General features: G+C 41.9%; 1 protein-coding gene across 6 annotated transcripts in view; it reads right to left on the reverse strand.

The window, feature by feature from the left end:
- Nucleotides 1–19,262, reverse strand: part of DEPDC5 (DEP domain containing 5, GATOR1 subcomplex subunit) — a 48,778-nt gene that overhangs the window by 8,445 nt on the left and 21,071 nt on the right. For 2 of the 6 annotated variants that reach the window (XM_026119097.2, XM_026119096.2), the window contains exons 25-37: nt 15,894–15,959; nt 14,380–14,536; nt 13,311–13,471; nt 12,216–12,333; nt 11,873–12,040; nt 10,767–10,986; nt 9,714–9,847; nt 8,746–8,854; nt 3,928–4,079; nt 3,099–3,176; nt 2,501–2,633; nt 1,394–1,502; nt 865–1,089 (exon numbers count right to left, since the gene is read on the reverse strand). In XM_026119097.2, coding sequence (XP_025974882.1) covers nt 865–1,089; nt 1,394–1,502; nt 2,501–2,633; nt 3,099–3,176; nt 3,928–4,079; nt 8,746–8,854; nt 9,714–9,847; nt 10,767–10,986; nt 11,873–12,040; nt 12,216–12,333; nt 13,311–13,471; nt 14,380–14,536; nt 15,894–15,959 — 1,830 coding nt within the window. Of the gene's footprint in view, nt 1–864; nt 1,090–1,393; nt 1,503–2,500; nt 2,634–3,098; nt 3,177–3,927; nt 4,080–8,745; nt 8,855–9,713; nt 9,848–10,766; nt 10,987–11,872; nt 12,041–12,215; nt 12,334–13,310; nt 13,472–14,379; nt 14,564–15,878; nt 15,960–19,262 lie in introns of all 6 variants that reach the window. The other 4 variants (XM_026119095.2, XM_026119094.2, XM_064522229.1 and 1 more) reach the window with 3 other exon arrangements.

Below are 19,262 nucleotides of genomic sequence, written 5' to 3' on the forward strand. Positions count from 1 at the left end.
TTAGATAATCCTTTAAAAGATGCATCTAAATAAATCTGAAGCTGCAGTTCCATAGCAATGATTTCTCTGGCAGTTTTAAACAGGGAAAGGGTAACAAAAGCAAGTGACTCAGGCTGGCCTGGAAATGCAACAAAAAGATGACAAAGTGACACAGGCAAACATGCAGCCAGTATGTTTCACAGGCTGTTAATGGTAGTCAGTGTTGTACTTCACACATTACAGAACCTTTCGATGTCATAATTGTATCTTGCCCAGCTGCATCCTGATCTTCCATATGCAAACTCTACTGTTCCCACACTGCAGGGATCACTTCCAGCTGGGCTTCCCAGACATTAACACGAGGAGTCTGGCTGTAAATGATTCAGACTAGCCCAGGAGCCTCCAGCACCACATCACAGGAAACTTCTCTAACACATCTGGATCTCACTGGGGCTCTTGTCCTTGGGAAGCACTTAGGCATGTCATTTAAAGCAGAGGTTGGATGCTCTGCTGTTCTCACAACTTATCTCTCCACACTCTTCACAGGTTGTAGAGAGTCTATTTGCCTCTTCAAGGAGACAAAAAGTCAGTGTTTTCTCTCTGAATTCTAGAGGATGGCATGGGGGAAGATATAGGAGCAATGAATTTTTCTGAAATACTTTTTGCTGTACTCCACTAATGAGCAGCAAAATTTGCCCTGCTCAGCCAGTGAAACATACCTCAGACATATGAGAATGAGATGACCTGCAAGACACATGTAAGGCCAGCATGAAATTCGCAGCTTTACTGCTGGTCCACGTGAGATCATACCCTTGGCTGGCTGCTCTTCCCCCTTCAAACTATCCCCTTGCACTTCCCCAGCTGTCACCTGTGCTGTGCATCTACCTAATAGTGCAGCTGCCTGGCTCCGTCCTCCGAAACTGCGGCTAAAGGAACTGTGCCTACTTGCATAGGAGGCTGGGCGGCTGGGCAGCCAGGGCAGGAGGAACGCTGGGATTTCTGAGTGCAGGAGCTCTTCTGCCACGAACGCCACCTCAAACCATTTCCTCTGAAAGGCGGAGAAGTCATCCATAGCAGCTGTGTGCCACATGGTAGGCTGCTGCATGCCCACTGAACAAAAAGCAAGGGGAAGGACAGGTCACAGCTAGAAACACATGCTCACAATCAAGAAAGGGAAGCAACTCTTTTGGAAAATGGGGAAGGAAAAATAAATTAGGTCATGTTGTCTGTAATTGCTTTTTTTTTTTAAAAAGAAAGTTCCCAAAGATTAACTGAATTTATTTGACTCTCTTTAGAACAGTTTCTGGATGCTCCCAAGGTGCATTTCTGCAGCAGCACCCGTAAGAATCAAGTAAAGCTAGCGATTATGCAAACAGATAATGAGGAAAGTCTTGTAATTAAACAGAATTCTGACCTCGCTCAGGTTCTTTGTCCACAACTATCTTGTAAAAATAAAAGCCATAGATGAAGGTTCGTAAAGCTTCTCCAGATGCATGGACAATCAGTTGCTCTTCTAGCATTTTCTGAAAAAGAGAACACAGTAAACACAGAAGAAAAAGGAGAAGTCACTCTCACAGTTATATAAAGAGGTTCCTAGAGAACATTAGGAAATTGTTTTCTTTCTTGAAGTCTTTTTGTCCAGATATGTACCTAAGGAGACTATCAGCAATGCATCTCTTCATATCCAGTAAGTGCAGCAAGTCCTTATCTCCTTGAGAAATTGCATTTGACCTTTCTGCAGATGTCTGCCTTCCTCCCTTGCCTTGCTCTGGTTTTATTGATTGGTCTACAGGAAGGCAAGAGGTCAGAAACGTTCTACGTTCTCTGTTAATTGATATGGGATCTCAGTAGAAGAATGAACTCCAAAGCACTTCTAACGTTCCGCTCCCGACGCAGTTCAGCTGGGAAGAAAAATCCATGAACACAAGCAGTATATCTTGCACAAAGTGTTTATACCTCAGCATCCATAAAATAGAATTCATTTGCTGTTTGCATCACAGCTTCATTACCCAAACCAATTATCAGATAAAAAAAAGAAAACGAAAATCACTGTTGTGCCTCATGCTTCTAACAACTGGGACATCTTGGTAACCTACGGGCTAATGGCAGCTTGTACACAAAACTGTCGCCATCTCATAACGGTGGAAAAAATAATGCATATTACTACTGAAGAACGTGTTGCAGCTTCATGATTGAACATCCAAAAATTTCAAGCTATTGAAGAAAAAACAACAATTTGCAAAGATATAAATCAGGTAGCAGTAGGGTGTGCATATCTATTATCATCTCCATCAAAAACTAACATCTTGCATCTAAAAGGCACAGAAAATTCTGGTAGTAGAAGTTATTTTCCGTGCTGCCTTCATTACCTCATATTCTGCTTAGCATATTCTTCAGTGTATATCAACAAGAGGATTTTAATAAGAAACAGGGATTATACTATGGTTTCCTCTAGAGTTCTACTTTCTTCACAGAGAGGGATATCCCTGGTCCTCCCCACACCGCTTGATAGTTTTCTTACCTGCATGATGTCAATCGCCATGGCTTGCGTTTGCACACCTTCCACATTATTCACCAGCCAATGTACAACTTCGGCACTGATGAAACAGTAGGGGGAGAGGCCCTTCTGTTCAGAGAGCAGCTGGATCCCTGTGCTGAATCACAGCAAGTCAAATATGTTGTTAACATGGACCAACTGAGAATTCTACAAGTTACAAGGACAAAATCACTGTTGGAAAAAAAAGCAGACAGAGGGATAAAGATACAGAACAAGAAATGCACAGTGTCCCCAAAGCGATATATTGTTAGCTTCTTTGGTAACAAAGATGAACACTTGACAACAGCACCTCAGTGTCACCTTTGCCGAGGAATCTTGCTTTGACAAGACTGAGATTCTGATAATAGAAGTCTGTACGGCCATACCGGTACCTCAATCTCTACAGAATTCCCTCCTGGAGAGATTGGAACTGAATAACAAAAGGGAGCAGGAAAAACTCCTCCAGAGCTGACATGGAGTTTCTTTGAGTGTCTCTGTGCCTCACACCATCTTATGAAACTTCCAGACAGATATTAAGCATATTTGGATTAAAAAACAAACAAAAAAACCCCAAAAAACTTACGTGGGATGTTTCATGGCTTCAAGAATCTCCATCAAGGTGGAGGAGGAAGTCAGAGAGCTTGCTGAACACTGCTGAGAGCTGGGAAGTAAACAGAATCATGTTAAAAATCAGGGCAGCTGCCAGATTTGTTCAAATATGTACATTTAAGAAAAACGCAATCTCTTCTCTGCTGTGCCACATTTATTTCCTTCTTCATCTCACAAAGGACAACTAAAGGCATCAGACCCATTTTCCCAAACTTAGGTTGTAAGGACATTACTATACTGACCCAATTCACACTACAAAATGTGCTGCCAGATTCAAGAGAGACTGGGAGCAAACATTTTAAAAGTTGGCTTTCTTAACTTTCATATACAAAACAGAGGAAGCAGACACTAATATAGTTTATTTTCAGTGCTGCTTCCTCTCCCGTGTCTCGCCTCCAGGTTGGAACCTCTTGGATTTCACCAGCCTACTTGATCCATCTAGGTGTGCAGGGGCCCCCTTTGCTAAAACAGAGAAGACAGATGTCAATGCAAAGCCTGGTTTTCTGCTAACAGGTTTCAGAAATAGAATTTCTTTATTTCTAGAAGAATGAAACTTTTGGAGGGTAGGTGGAAAGAAAAAAGTCAGGCCTCATGTTCATTTAATTGTGGGAAACCGGGTTGCAAGGCTTGTTTCACTACTGCATTTTCTGCGTGTGGAAATGCTGCAGCAAGGTGTCCTTGGGGCAAGTGCCTTCTAGCTCCGACAGACACAGCAGCTCCTGTTCTGAGCACCCATTCCTCAACACCAGCAAGGGGAACGCACTGACCACCACACCAGCACAGCACTGCCGTGCTCTTCTTACCCGCTCTCGGCAGAAGCAGCTGTAGCATATCCTTGGTCTGCTATGCTCTGGGAACTTCCCAGGGCCTGAGCGCTGCCCCTGTCAGCTGACTGGCCTGCGTTTATCAACGTGTTGCCATCTGAGGTTGCGGAGGCTGTCTGATCTATAGAGACCTGCAAGGAGCACAACACAGCAACATCTGTATGGTATCGATAACATCATCCTTTTCCCATTTCCGTTCTTTTCTCCCCCCTCTAAGTTGCACCTCATCTCAAGTTTCTGTGGACGACAAACAATACTGTAAGGCAAGTACAAACATATGCAGAAAGGATAAATACAGTCTTACTTCGGTCATCACCAGATAGCTACTGACAAATACAAAATTCAGTATGTCAATATTCCACCGTGGCCCCAACGAAGATGAGGATCACCAACGCAGCAATAACTCTGTTGAGAGAACTACTGTCAAGCTAGCAACATTGGCCCCAATCTGACGTTTGCAACTTAAATGAGTAAGTACGATTATAAATGTGCAACGGACAGAACAGGAATCCTAGTCACTAAGAGACAAGTAGTAAGCAATTAGTGAAATAGTTTCAACTCTAACTCTCAGACAAAAATACGTGAATTTACCACAAGGAATTCAAGTTTCATAATGCACAAAAGCAGCTCATCTTCCTTCCTTTCTTAGGGTAGTATCAGGAGGCTGGTTGGCACCCACCCACACCTATGTCAACGAGACAACAAGAACACTTTCCTCCTGCAGGAACACTTGCACTATTCCATGGTAGACTGAATAGTTCACAAAAATTAACATAAAATCATTTCAGAAAAAACACGGATGCTGAAAGATTCAGCAAAAGTACAGGCTGTAATTGCCATCTGCCATTAACACGTATGGCTTAGGAAAGGCATATTATATAAAAGCTAGAAAGGTGGGGGAGTGGCATATGTACAGCAGAGAGTAATTCAAATCGGTGTAAATACGAGGGCTCATCTGCCCTTGTGAACCCACAGCGCACACCCAGCTAAAATCACAAAGCTGTAATACGACTGAGGTCTGATGGCTGGACCAACAGAGCCCTTTATCTGTGCCACTTCTCACACCCAAAAGATCTCTGACTCTGCAACGGCAGATGTCCCTTTTTTGGGCAGCCAAAAATGGCAGATGCTCCACACTGAGTCTACAGTCCTCACAGCCAGCTAAATCCACTCTTCCTCCTTGGAGCTCATTTCAACCAGCAGTATTTTCTATGGTTACGCTGCTTTATTGCTAAATCTTAACTAGTGCTAAGTGTACAAACAACATCTGTCACGATGACTTTCAGACCAAGATGAAACCAATGTTTTCAGCTCTCAGTTGTTTAAGAATCCGAGGACACAATTTGACTTAGATATCCTCAGAACCACCTGTCAGTTAACCAACACTGGAGAAATTTTGCCAAGAATGAGGTAAGCAAGCTGTGGCCATCTTTGCTTCGCCAGGGAAAACAGAAAACCAGCACTTACTGACATACAAAAAGAGAAGCTTCAGTAGTTGGCAAGACAGTAGTACAGCAGTGAAAAGCACACTAAAGCAGGGCACATGAATATCCAAAGCACATCAGAATTATTGAACGGTGGAAGGAAACAGGTGCATCCCCCATCAAGCACTTCATCCTTTTCATGCTGTGCATCTCCTTCTCAGCAAGCAGATCTGGAAGCTAACCCAGGTTTCCCAAACTGCGAGCCCAGGACGACAAATGCTCTCTCTCACCTCAGTCCAAAAGCCAGAGATGACGAGACACCATTCAAAACTAACCTGTGAGTAGAAGCTTGAAGCTGTGCGTGGGCTGCGAACAAAATCCATAAAGAAGGCCCCATCCTGAAGGCATCAGAGGAAGTAGGCCCAGTAATGGCAACAGCAACAGGAACAAGGAGATGAAGAAAAGCAAATACAAGGTTGTGCAAGTATGAAATGACCACAGAGAGAAAGTATGAGAAGAATGCAAATCCCAAACAGACCCAGAATCAGGTGCAGCAGAGCAAGAGCATCAGGAGATACTCTCACACACACCCTTACTTTCTCTCTCTGTACCAAGACATTACTTTTCCTTACCACAGACACTTTTCCAAAGACTTGTAAACCACACTGATCAGAAGCCAATTCAAAACCACAGCCTTCCTTCACACCTCTTAGGAGAAAGACCTGAGCTCTAAACTAAGCAGGTCTTCATTTCAATTGCAAAAGCTGAATAGTGATAGAGAAACCTATGTAACTGCATGTGTAATGACATATTTCAAAAGAAGGCCAGCTCTTTTCTAGTCTGTCAGTCACCCAAAGGATAAAGAGGGAGAGGCAAAGAAACACTCTTCAGGAAGCATACTCTTCCTCTTAAATTCAGGTTCTGGTACGGTGCAAAGGAAAGGAAAGAAAAATTCATCACAAAGATCTCTCCAACACTGTGTTTAATACCTTGTGCAAACTTAAACAGGCACTGCCTATCCTATGTTCCCTGCCTACCTACAAACCCAGGATGAATTTATCCCCCACTACTATTCTAAAATACATCACGATTCTCTTATCACATAAGACAATGCACTGGAACTCAACTAGGTTTTTGTTCCCTGTTTGCAATTCTCTATTCTGTTCCCTAGGCAAAACATTTTGTTAAGAGGAGTTAAGCAGTTAAGAGGATGCTCACCCTGGTACATATGTATAAAACATTTTCTGCAAAGAATTCATGCCTGGCATGGCTGGCAATTTCCACAGTGCAGAAACAGAGCAGGCAACCGGTATCTGTAAGGGCAAAGACTCCTCAAATGGTTTATGCATCAAGCTAACTCACTGTGTTAAATCACTCCATATTGCCCAGTAACTGCCTGCTGAAGTGACCCGTCAATGCTATTCTGAAACAGAGAAGAGGTGGAGATGGTGGTTCAGTTTTGTTTTGGACCAGCTCCAGCACTGAGATAGCAACCTGGAAGAGCACTTGTTCCCTTGGCTGCTGACAGAGCACACAGCTGTGACAGTTTGTCAGTACTTGGGCTGCAGGTCTCTGGACAGCCAACAGATATACTGCTGAGGAGCCTTAAAGCCATAATAAGCCACCAGCCATGCTGATGAGCCCTAAAGCAGCTGTGTGTCTTGGAAGCACGCGGCACACACTCGCCGATGTCTCCGAGCAAGCACAAAGTTGCCTGACAAGGCTATCTGTTCCCTGGAACTTCTCTAACAAGTGTGAGCCACCAATTTGGAGATCCCATCTCCTTCCCTCCACGTCCCTGTGTGTAATTGTTTATAGGAGTGTTTGTTACACACATGTGAAAGGCTGTCAATGGATAACACACTCTTCCAGATCTTACAGTAGCCTTCTAGAGAGGCTTTTTAACCTAGTTACCTTTAAAATTACAGAGAATAGCATTTGCTCATAGCACAAGGTCTGTTATATTGTTTCTAACATACTACTGTGCCAGTACGCAGCAGCCATTGCCCAGAAAGCCAAGCTTTGCCTTTTTCCCTCTACTATGCAGAACAACTCGCCACAGCATTCTTCTGTCCTGTGTCTGATGTGGCATTTTCACCAGTTTTGCTGTAGAGACACTTATAATTTCTGTATTTAAAGAGGGAAGTTTGAGGAAGTTCATGTTCCTAAATGGTAAAAGAAGAAAATGCAAAGCATGAGTTATACTCTGGAAGTCTGCAAGCATGCCTCTAAAACTCAATTTCTGCACCTACTTTTTCCAAGGCTAGAATGACCTGCTCCTCGTCTCTTCCATTGGAGAATGAGAAAGTTTCCAAAACAAATAGGTGTCTATTACTAAAGTGACTGCAATTACTCTACCACTTCAGCTAGCAATATCCAGGTCTCCAGAATAACGTAACACACGTCCCTTGTGGAGGTGCTGATGCACCAGTCATGAAGGGACCTCCTGTACACAGAAGGTTGGATGTTGAAATGTCACATGCTAAGGGAACAATACTGAAAGAGATGGATAAATATCCAGACAGTTAATAGTGGGAATCAGAGAACTTTTCCTTTGCAATATTTTGACTGTTGAACCCAAAGACAGGTCATACTTTTAAGTGTTGTATCTCGGTTCAGTTCCTTGTTACTTCTGCTGCAAAATCTCCATGCCAGAACACAGGAAAAAAAAGAAAAAGAAAAGAAAAACACAAAACCCAAGTTTCTCTGGTTGGACTTGAAGGTGAAAATTTGGCTTTCACGTCACTCATACGGCAGTTGACAGGAAGGCTAAGGGATAGCACAGCCTTCAGTTTAAGTGTCTGAAGACAGTCTTCTCCAGCCTGCAGTCCGGTCAAAAAAGGAATGACATCTAAGTTATCACCCAGAAACATGTCCTCTCCTCCAAACAGAAGTACCTGGGGGTCCTGTTGTTAAAACATCACTGAAGCTTCATACAACCATGGTCTAGAGCTTAATTTTGGTCTGCAAAACAGCCTCCATATAGATGCAGACAGCACTGTATTTCTTAATCTAAAACCAAACCCTGACTGAAATGAAATATGCTGCCAGAAAAGAAAACGGAGGAATTAACAAATGCCGTTTAAATTAGCAAAGCATGCTGAGGTAGCACCCCAGGGTTTTGAACTCACTGCTGCAGTTTTAACAAAGAACTGAAGGATGGTTGTGCCCAAACCTCTCTTTATGCCATTGCACACAAAGGCTTAAGGACATTCCAGGTACAGGCCCAGACCTTGCATGATTAGATAATAAGATATGGTGTGCTGCAGCCATATGCTTTGAGGAGTAATCTATTTTTTTCTTTGTATAATCCAATTATTTGAGAAATTTTCACATAAAAATAGCAGCTAAACAAAGACCAGAAAGTTTTTACCTTACGAGGGCTGTCCATATAGGTGGGTGTGATGGCAATGCTCCCAGTCTCCGAAGGCTGCCCGGAGCTCTTCCCAGACAGCATTGCTGCTTGCTGCTCCCCCAGGGTCCTGAAGCAAAGGAAGGAATCGAGTTTGTTCCAGTGGGCTCCATGTCAGCCTCTGCCTAAAGGCCACTGTTGCGGAGGGGTACTACTGTATTTTCAGACATTTGCTTCCCCACACTATGAAGCACAGAGTCAGTCCAGTGTTTTATGAGTACCTTCTACCCCACATACACAACATGGATCCTTGAACTTACTCAGTTTTCTTATGCATATGTAATACTACCTCATTATTAAAAAATATTCAAATCTCTTACACATTTAACAGCAACAGACCAGTATTTTAAGCTGTGTTTTCAGCATATCAGATATTAGCAATTTTGAGCTTGTTTGAACCAACATAGATCAATACCGAAAAAGAATCTCAAATTCCACAGGCATTTCAACAGATGTTATCAGTCTAAACAACGTATTTTCTTTTCAGATTGCCTATACTCACTACCCAGTGTTTACCCTGAGACTACTCTACTGGTATGGAATACTTGTGCACACTTTTGTCCCAGCTAAGCTCTTCATACGCGATACAACTGTAAAGACAAAACAGAAACAGATAACTGACTGATGTGTGATGCACTGAGATGCTACATAAAAATGAGCTCCTTTTAAGTTGCTAGAAATGCACTTCTCTAGCCTCTTTCTTCCATCCCTGTCTCTGGTATTCATTCTGTTATGGAAACAAAATACAAGAAAATCCCTGGAGAAGCCCAGTATTTCCCCAGCCCAGCTTCAAGGATACTAAAGCAGCAGGATCCCAAATCCCTTTTTTCAAGGCAAAGTTGTCCTAATCTGCTTTAGCCAGTACAGAAGGAAGATATGTAGGAAGGATCTTCTGGAGTGCTTCACGCAGCCTGGTCGCAGGGACTCACTTCTGACTGGCTTCCATCTCCAGCAGGGCTGAGAGGGCTGAGGTTCCCTTCTTCCCAATGGGAGGCCCAGCCTGCTCCAGAGAGTGGGTAGGAATTGGGCCCGCAATCTGCAATCCTTTCATGGCAGAGCCTTTCTAAAGAAGGAGAAATGGAAGCACAGACCTAGTCAAGCCAGGCTTAAGTAGTAAGGAAGGACGCAACACTTCATGTCAGCAGGGCTTTAATAGGCACCTTTAAAAAGAGAGTTAAACCATAGGCACATGCTAAATGGACCAGCCTAGTGTCTTATATGGATGCTGTTCTCAGAATAAAAGGGATAGTGTTCTATAAATAAAAGTGGCTTTGCTGATATAAGTCACTCCACTCAGTAAGTGAATTTGAAGAGCATTTAATACACCTCAACTAGTTTTTGATGGCTGCCTTAAAACTGTTCCGGCTCTCTCTCACATTCCTTTTCCTAAGCGTGCAGCACACAGCCAGCCCAGCTAGGAGAAGTTACCAGCTCCACTTCCTCAGAAATTCCTTCTCAGCGATGATCTGCATCACAAGCTGCAGTAATGTGCACAGGCTAACCGTAACCGCGACACAAAGCGACGCACATTTGCAAAGAGGTGGCACCAGACCTGTGCCAAGAGCAGACCAGCTGAGGAGAAAACGGAGCCCCAACAGGCCACGGCACAGGACGCTGTGCAGAAGCTTTTGACTGCACACTGAGCGAGCTAACTGTTCCGCTCCTGGTTCCAGCCACGGCAGCGTGGGAGGATACCCATTCCAGGCAAATTTAATGAGTTTCAGTAGCTTGGGAGTAGCAAGGTGCTAACATAGCCATACTATTTCACCTCTGAAATAGTCTGTCTGTCAGGATGGGACTGTGCTGTATGTACAGACACAAACACGCACATACATACATCCTGTTTCGTTTGGAGTTGGCTCAAGTATGTCTGCTAATGCTTCATTAGACCATGCATGTAAACTCTGTGGATGGCAACAGACTGCAAGAGGACAAAGGTGTCGCCTATACTCAGCTTCTCACCCAGCTAAAAGTTGACTCACTCGAATCATTCTGTCAGAGCGATGGCGTCGACGAATTCGGTTCAAACCCTCCACAAAGCGAATGAAGCCATCCAGGAGCTGCCACTCCTCCTCGTCAGAGCGGGGCTTGTCTCCATAGACATCGCAGTGCACTTCTCCTTCCATAATGCGTTTTGTGGCACTGATGCAGGCAGGCAGCAGCAGAAAGCGGGTCCTCCAAAATTTCAGTGACTCAATAAGGCTGAAGGAAGACAGACAGGACAGAGTTCACCACTGCTTCCTAGGAAGGATTTTATAGTCAATAAAATGTATATCTATCGGCTGGGAATTTCAGCAAACACAGTAAAATCTCATTTCGCTATCCCTGTGTGAGAAAGAGCAGACCACGCAATGGAAGGGCCAGCAAGATGAATACCGCTGGGAAGTATTCCACACTGATACACACGCATTGATGTGCAGAAGAGGACACAAGCCCATCTTCAGAATAGTTGTATCATAGGGATATACCTCCTTTTCTGTAAGAGGTAGGCTACAAAGGTTTTTCCTCCAGAAACAAGCAAAGAAAAAGGAATTTCAGAGGTACATGTTAGGGCCACAGAAACAGGCTGAGACCTGAAAAGAAACAAAGATATGAAAAGACTGGCTTTGTTTTGAGAAGATATCAAAAAGGCTACTGACAGTATCAGAGATATTCCACATGGCCAATGAGAAAGCCGGCTCTAAATAGTTTAGGAGTATGATTACAGTCAAGCTAAGCCTAGGACTCAAACAAGCCTCCAACAGTTTCAAAACTAAATGGAAGTTTTGAGTCAGATACAGAAACAAATAAGAAGCATCTGAGGGGTGCAAAATGTCATATTTCTTTGCATTTGTAGCAGAGGGAAATATAGTTCATACTGAATTTTGTGATCAAGACTTTGTATCAAAGATCAGATAACGCAACAGCAATGCTGATAGACTCCTGTGAGGGTAACAAAGTCGCTAGCAGCATAAAAGTGAAATCAGGCCAGCCGCACTCTCTAGAGTACTGAGGTTTCGTAGGCTGAACTTGTTAAAGAAATTTTAGGTCAAAAAAGAAAAAAGGAAATTAGGACACAGAACAGTCTGGATGGAAAAGGAGATCTCACCTGAAATCCTCAGAGCCAGCAGAGCAGATATACTGATCCAAGTAATTCCACTTGTACTCTTCCAGTCGCTCATGGGAAAATTCTACCCAGCAAGAGACAAATTCAGAGTCAGAGTGCGAGGGACATAAGCTGTATGTGTAGTTTATCTGAGCAGATTCATATGGATACCTAAGAGAGACAAAACAAACCTTAACTTCAGCATCATCAATAGCAGTGCTTCTCTTTCTTTTCCTAAAGAGAGAGAAGGCTCTATAGTACATTCTTTCAAGCAAGTACAGATAGTCGGAAAAGCATGTTCCTCTGAGCATTTAATAGCAAATTGCTCAACTAAAGGGATACTCACTTTGGAAGGTATCGAGTCACAGTAATTATTTTGTCCTTTAACGTTACTTTGTGGAAAGTACGGCCCATACTCAGCCAGTACTGATCTTCTTCCTCTGGCCGATTTCTTGATACAAGACCTAATTGTAAAAAAGCAAAACATACACCTTTTTAAGCTTACTGCAATAGTCAGAACATTGTCAACAAACCGCATCCATAGAAAAAGACTCCGGGATCAGGTTTCTGAACCCAGACATAAACTAAGAGCCATCTTTCAGGCCATATTTTCTAAGAGCTGTTCGCATGATGAGCCTTGTTTTCTTACAATTAACATTTGCTAACGTCCCAACCAAAGATGAAGGGCCTTTGCAATTTGCACACCACCAGTATAGACCTTCCCTGGGAAAGTCGACTAGACAGCAGACAATATGAAGTGCTGAGAAACTGGTGGATATAATGGCAAAGCTGGGCTCCACTTTCCCTTCCTCTCTGTGCTTCATTCCTGGAATTAGCCACTTAAGCTCGACACTTTACCAAAGGAGCCTTTGCTGCTCATTCCCAAAGCAGAGAATAACAACTATATCCTGTTTGTGTGTACTCCCTTCTCTATTAACTCCGATTTGTCCAGGGAATATTCGAAAAAAAGTCTAAAGTCAGATAGTACAGTCAGATTCTCTCAAGGGAATATGAGACCCTTCCAACCCCCTCCCAGTCCTCTGGGGTCTAACCAGGTGTAGCTGAATCATGGTTTTAGGATAGTGAAGCTTTATCTGCTCATCTAGAACTGTCAGCTGTTTTAGAGTTAGGAAGCTATTTCCAGGCTAACATTCAGATAAATACATTTTGGAGGGCTTGGTCTATCTTCTTATAGAGATGTGCCTGCCCTGCAGTCGCCATGTGAATTGTGTTTAAGATGTGTTCACCCAAATGGCACTCACACACAGCTGAGTTGTCTGTGCTACCTCACACCTGGCTCTCTACCTCCGAACTGTCATTTAACAAAATAAGAAGAAACAAAGAGCTAAAACGACTACCTACACCTGATTCATGGAGGTTCCTGGCACTGATGGAAGGAGAGAAAGACAAAAGACTGCATTGTCAATGCAAAGTCACTCACCTCTGCTGTAAAGGGGACTGCTGCTGAGCGGGGGTGGCACAGTCGTGGCTGGTTTCTGTGGTTTGGATTGCACAATGATTTGATAGCCTTGCATGAGACGCTGACAAATAAACTCCTCAAACACCTGTTGGGCTGTCATCTGCACCCCTTCCTCATCTCTCCTGAACACAAAGGTTAAGAAGGAGACTAGAATAAGGAAGCTGACCATCCACCTATTCTTAAGCTCTGCCTTTCCTGACTGAGGATTTCTGCTTGCACTGGGATCTGTGCGAGTGGAGCCCTCTGCCTGAGAAAACCAACCTTTAGGAACTGCAAAGAAGAACAGGTACCTTTCTGTTGTTTGTAACAGGTGATGCTTAGATATCTGGCAAAATTTATTAATGCCTTTGAAAGCAGTTTTGAAACAAGTTACAGACACTGAGTCTTTACTAGCAGGATTCAATGTTTCAGTCACCTTGACTACTGCTTTTGTTTTTTCCCCGCAAAGCAGCAATATACAGAGGTTTGTCTGATGCTTCATAAATTGTGGAAAGTTTGAAAGATGTTTAAAAAGCTGACACAGCTTCAGAAAAACAAAGCAATTAAAGAATAGTTACCAGAGACTTGCAAAAGAAGCTCAGAAGCTCTCTCTATCCCATTAACACTGTTTTCCTCCAAAACGCTTTCAACTAAATATCTCTAGAAGTGGGGATAAGCATCTTACGTATTGTGTATGCACGCACATTTGTTCATTTAGCAGTTCTAAAATACTTGCTGGAAAACAGATTAACAAAGGTGATAGTTTGGGGGTGTTTTTGATTAAAACAACAGATCAAAAAGCGAAGAGAAGTAAAATTCTGCACTCGAACCACTTCTAACATAAAATCTGCTGAAAACAATACTGTCAGATGGTAACATCAGAAAAGGTGCAAAGTTACCAATGAAAAGGGAAAATTAAGTATTCCACTGCCAATTACGTTGGCAATCCATCCTTCTCTTGTACAGACTCCAAAGTACTCCTCTTCCATCAACTGCGCCTTAGGCATTTCGATTTGGTTCGAGATACATTACAGAGAAGGTGCAGGCAAACCTGTCAATGTCAGCTTCTGGGAGGAGATCATAGCAGCCCTCAGTGTAATCATTCTGCAGACTCTGACGGTCGGGAAAGTAGTCCGTGGTAAGAGGGAGACATGCCGGAGTAGTAAGAGATTTCCAGTCCACTCCAACTGTACAACAGAAGCCTGGCACTACGGGGGGAGCAGACAGCGTCAGAACTGCCTCGTTGTATAATTGGCGGGGGAGACAACGGGGGCATATATGGTCACCCATAAAAATTAGGGTGCAGAGAGAGATGAGAGAAACATGTGAAGAGGAAAGTTGGAAAGAATGAGGGACAAGTGCAGAGTTGGCACAAAGTCAACAAGGACAAAAAAAGGGTGGGATGGAAATAGAAAAGGAAAGTAAGAGGGGAAGAAGGGAGGGAGAGAAAGAGACAGAGTTTGTTAAACAATGCAGTGCACATGCTAATTTAATCCCACCATGCAAATGGGATTCAAAGTTAATATGTTTAATTTTCTGCTGATTGAAAGCTAGAGCTGACATAGCCACTGCTCTGCCAAAATTATAGCAAGTCAGGTACAATTACAGATTATAAATAACAAAACCAGATCAACATTCCAAGTCTGAACAAGAAAATCAGACCAGCTTTGCGTCCTAGATAACTGCAGAAGCAGCCGGGGATGGGGAGAGAAAGAACGACAGACTGCCCTGTTTCTGGCATAGCACAACAGCAGAAAGGGGAGTATTTCTAGAGTTATAAAAACAGAAGACAGATCCAGAGGGGTGGGAAGATGAGAAAAATAGTAATTTGGAAAGCATTCCTTTTCTACACCCTTTCCCAGACTTATGTTGCAATTTCAGGATTCTGGAGATCTAAAACCAGACATTAAAAAGTGAAAGCCAACTAAATTATATCAAATCATCAGTTCACTACTGTGCTACATTCTGACCTGCCTCAACCAAACTACATCAAGGCACTCAGCCAATTGCTAATTCTCAACTTATTGTTACAGAGATCTTAAAGATAAAAAAAATATTTTATAATGAAGATGTTAACATAAATGGGCAGAACACTGCAAGAAAATTATACAAGACAGACTGCTACAAATAAAACATTTTCTTAAGAAGTCACACACTTGCTTCTGTATTAGATGAAGGCACATATTTCTCAGTAAATGGTACCAAATGCAGAAACTGACTGTACTACTTCTGCTTCAATTAGCTGGTGCCAAGCAAACCTTTCACACTGAGAAGCAGATAAGAGTTCAGCAAGTTTTTGCATAATAGTGTCTGGTAAGAAAAGAACTGTGGAAGTAACATGACAACCAGTTTCAGATATTCTTAAGAGCTGTAGAACCACAATCTCAGTGAGATACACAATACAGGGAGATCCTGCCAGTTACTGCAGAGCAAAACTCCTGCCAAAAGCCAAGTAGGCTTCCCGGTTTCTTGCCTACCACCTCCTGATGCTTCTAGACATGCACATGTCCGTTTCCTATCTCCCCCCCTATGCAAACCTGCTTTACAAACCTTCCTTCTGCTTACTTGGATCTGGAGAGTTAGAAATAGCATCTTCCAATGAGTCCTTGTTCTGAGTTTTGAGGTTCATCCCTACAAGAAAAAAGTATATTTCATATTTTAAGCAGTCGTGTGCACTTCACTTTCGTCTTTCATTTCAAATAAAAACAAATCAAAAGCATGCAAATGTTTTAAGAATATGACAACGTTTCTCTCCATGAGAGGAACTTGGAGTTCTGCACAGCAGAAAAATACACAAAGCTAACTAATGGGAAAACAAGATATCTTCACTGAAACTCAAACATCTCATTAGCAGTGCTCAAGAGTTAAAAAAAAACAAAAACAATCACCTCAAAATGATGACACAGATCTTTAAAAACATATATAATTAAAAAAGCAAATAAAAATAAAAAGGAGTCACTTGTAACTATTTAGCTTGCTAATCTCAATGTCTCAGAAGCTAATTATACTTTTAAATCCACTCAGCACTCAAAACCAGAATGTTTTTGATCAGCTTTCTCATTCTAGGAAAAAGTGATGAGTTAAGAGGAAGAATGTCATAAAACACAGGAGCAGCAAGAAAAGAAATTACAACAGACATTCACCTGCTAAGAGGAAAAAAAAAAAAAGCATATATAAGATTTAATAAAGAGTCCAAGTAATTTATCAAAATCACAATATGGATTCACCACAACCCCAACATTTTTTGGCATAAGCTGCCAGTACACATTTCCCTTTCTGGCCTGAAGGGGAAAAAACCAAAACAAGCAGATGATCTTTTTGATTCAGCACACACAAACTATCTTGTTATCCCTTGCCAGGCTAAAACCAAAGAAAATATTAAGCCTTCAGTGCCCCTAAACAGGCCCAAAATATTAGAGATTTTTTAGAAGTAAACATGTTCTGAAAAGGTAACAATTTTCATTATGTTTCAATTTGTAATATATATCTAGGTTCATACTTTTCTAACAAAGAATAGGAAGAAAGTTGATTCGTCCGTTGTAAAAGAAGGTAAAATGATAGCTATTGAAGAAGTGTCCTGCTTCTCAGCAAAACTCAGTCAGTCATCTACGCTAAGCTAAAGACTAATAATGGACTTGGACTAATGAAAAATTACATTTAAGTCTTGATTAGGACTTAGCAACTATGATCTTTTTTCATTGCCAAATGGATTGGTTCTAGGTAGCCTGTTAAACAACCTGGAGAACAAAACCTAACCTAGGGCTCAGGGAACACTAAGCCTGCGTGATGCCACGCTGCCCCTTGCCCATTTCTTCCCAGGCCCCGTTCCACATCTTTCAGCTGTACTTGTGTGCAATTTGTGTAGTTACGGTGGAACAATCCACCCTGGAAAGAAAAACCCCCGTTACTTTTCGGTTGCATCAGCTCCCTGAGCTGGTTCTGCACGTAGGTACGTAGCTGCACTAACAGCTGTTCTGGCACAAGAGAGAAAATGAGCAGCTGAGGAGACAAGGCAATTTGCTGGCTTAAAAAGCATACATCACTTCACCAGGCCTTCAAACTTTTAAAGAAGCCAATTTTATAAAGCTGGCTTATGGAGATTTATCCAGGAAATAAGTATCTATATCATAGCTACTATTCTAAATAATGTTTACTAACAGAAAGGATGGGTATCTGCCTCCATGACGATGCCAGTACAACAGAACAGGAGATGGGTCAAACTGGCATTCATCTTTCACCAACTACTCTGATGCCATCTGCCATTTAGTCAGGGAACTGCAGCAAGACTTATTTGCTCTGAGCTGCCATCTACCATCTGCTGGACAACAGAGACAGCCTGCTGAATGTCAGTGCAAATAGAAGGGGTAATTTTTAACCACGAAGCACATGGTGCAGCAAAACATGCTGCAGGCAGCAGAGAAGAACCAATCAAGCTCCCTGAGAAATCGTATTTTTGGAAATTAAAAAAAAGAACTGTTTGATTTCACAGGTGACTCAAATCATAAGGGAGAAATACAAGTCAAACCACTGAGTCACACTGTGGCAGAAACAGATGGCTGAGAGGGTTTAGTCAGGGAAGGTGGCTCATAACGACTTCCACAAAGTCAGGCAGACACAGATTAACTTCCCCACATACATGATTTATATGCAATCTGCAGATGTGAAAGACTTCTCTAAAACGCAAGTATGTTTATTGCCAGGATATTCTCTGCATCTACATTGCGCAAATTATATCCAGCAGCTGAAATGAAGTTTAACAACTGCTAGAACAAAGAAACTCTATCTGGAAGGCAAAAAAAGTAGAGCAAGTAAATGAAAGGTATTCAAATGAAATGCACAAAAAGAAAAAACAGAACAGAAATCACTTTTAAAGTGACTATCTAAACACAAGACAAGATAGACCTAAGAAAACCAAGTCTGCTAACAAAACTCCTTTCTGGTTTTGCAAGGTGTGAGCATAGGGGAAAAACGCAGTTCTTTTCATCCAAATATAATTTAGAAATGGAAATTAAAAAAAAAAAAATCTTTAAATTCGTTTTGAGAAAAAGAACAGAAATCTCAAATGCTCTTGTCCAAAAGATCTTGTTTCCACGTGTCCTACCTAAAAAGAATGTGCATAAAATCAGGTATGCTGCAAAAAACCCACAGAAAACTAACATAATGTATAGGATACAAAAGAAATATTGAGAATTTCTACTTATCCACATATCTGGGTAAGGTAAAACACATGCGCTAATAATCTTTAACTGAATGCATAAAAATGTGTCCTAATTTCTCAGAAACGTGATCAAATATTTTGGGCTGAGAGAGTAACATTTGGTATAAGCAGTGCCACATGTAAGTGCTTAAAATGTGAAGAAAATGCTCTGCTGGAAAATTACCAGAAATGCTAGAAAACACTACATCTCAGAATCTACCATACAAAATAAAACCCCTTTTTTATAGCTCCTCTCAAAACATAGATATGACCAAACTTTGTTCTCTCCACCAACTTGTATATCTAAAAATACATATTCAAACAAGTTTCTCAATCCAAAGGGTGACACCTTAAGGCAGCCCCACCCAGAGAAAGAGTTCTGAACAATACCAGTTCACATTTAGTTATTTTTCATGTCTGGATGTCAGTGCCTTGCTGTTATTGGAACTAAGCAACTTCCCAAGAACTTATTATATGTAAACAATCAGCTTCTTCCCTATATTAAAGTTTTATAAGACATTGCTAGAGAAATAGAGAGACGTTAAAAAAAATTCAGAACACATCAAGAAGTCCAAGAGCATTAACTGATCACTAAAAGCTGAAAATTGCTCTTCCATTACTGATTATTTCTTTTTCATAACCCCTGGTACACCCACTTTCCACGATTTTTGGCTCTATTATTTTGTCACTGCTCATACGGGCCTTGTCTCCCGATTCCACGCTCTGCCATTGCTTTA

Source organism: Dromaius novaehollandiae, chromosome 17, assembly GCF_036370855.1.
Source record: "Dromaius novaehollandiae isolate bDroNov1 chromosome 17, bDroNov1.hap1, whole genome shotgun sequence".
Classification (NCBI taxonomy): domain Eukaryota; kingdom Metazoa; phylum Chordata; class Aves; order Casuariiformes; family Dromaiidae; genus Dromaius; species Dromaius novaehollandiae.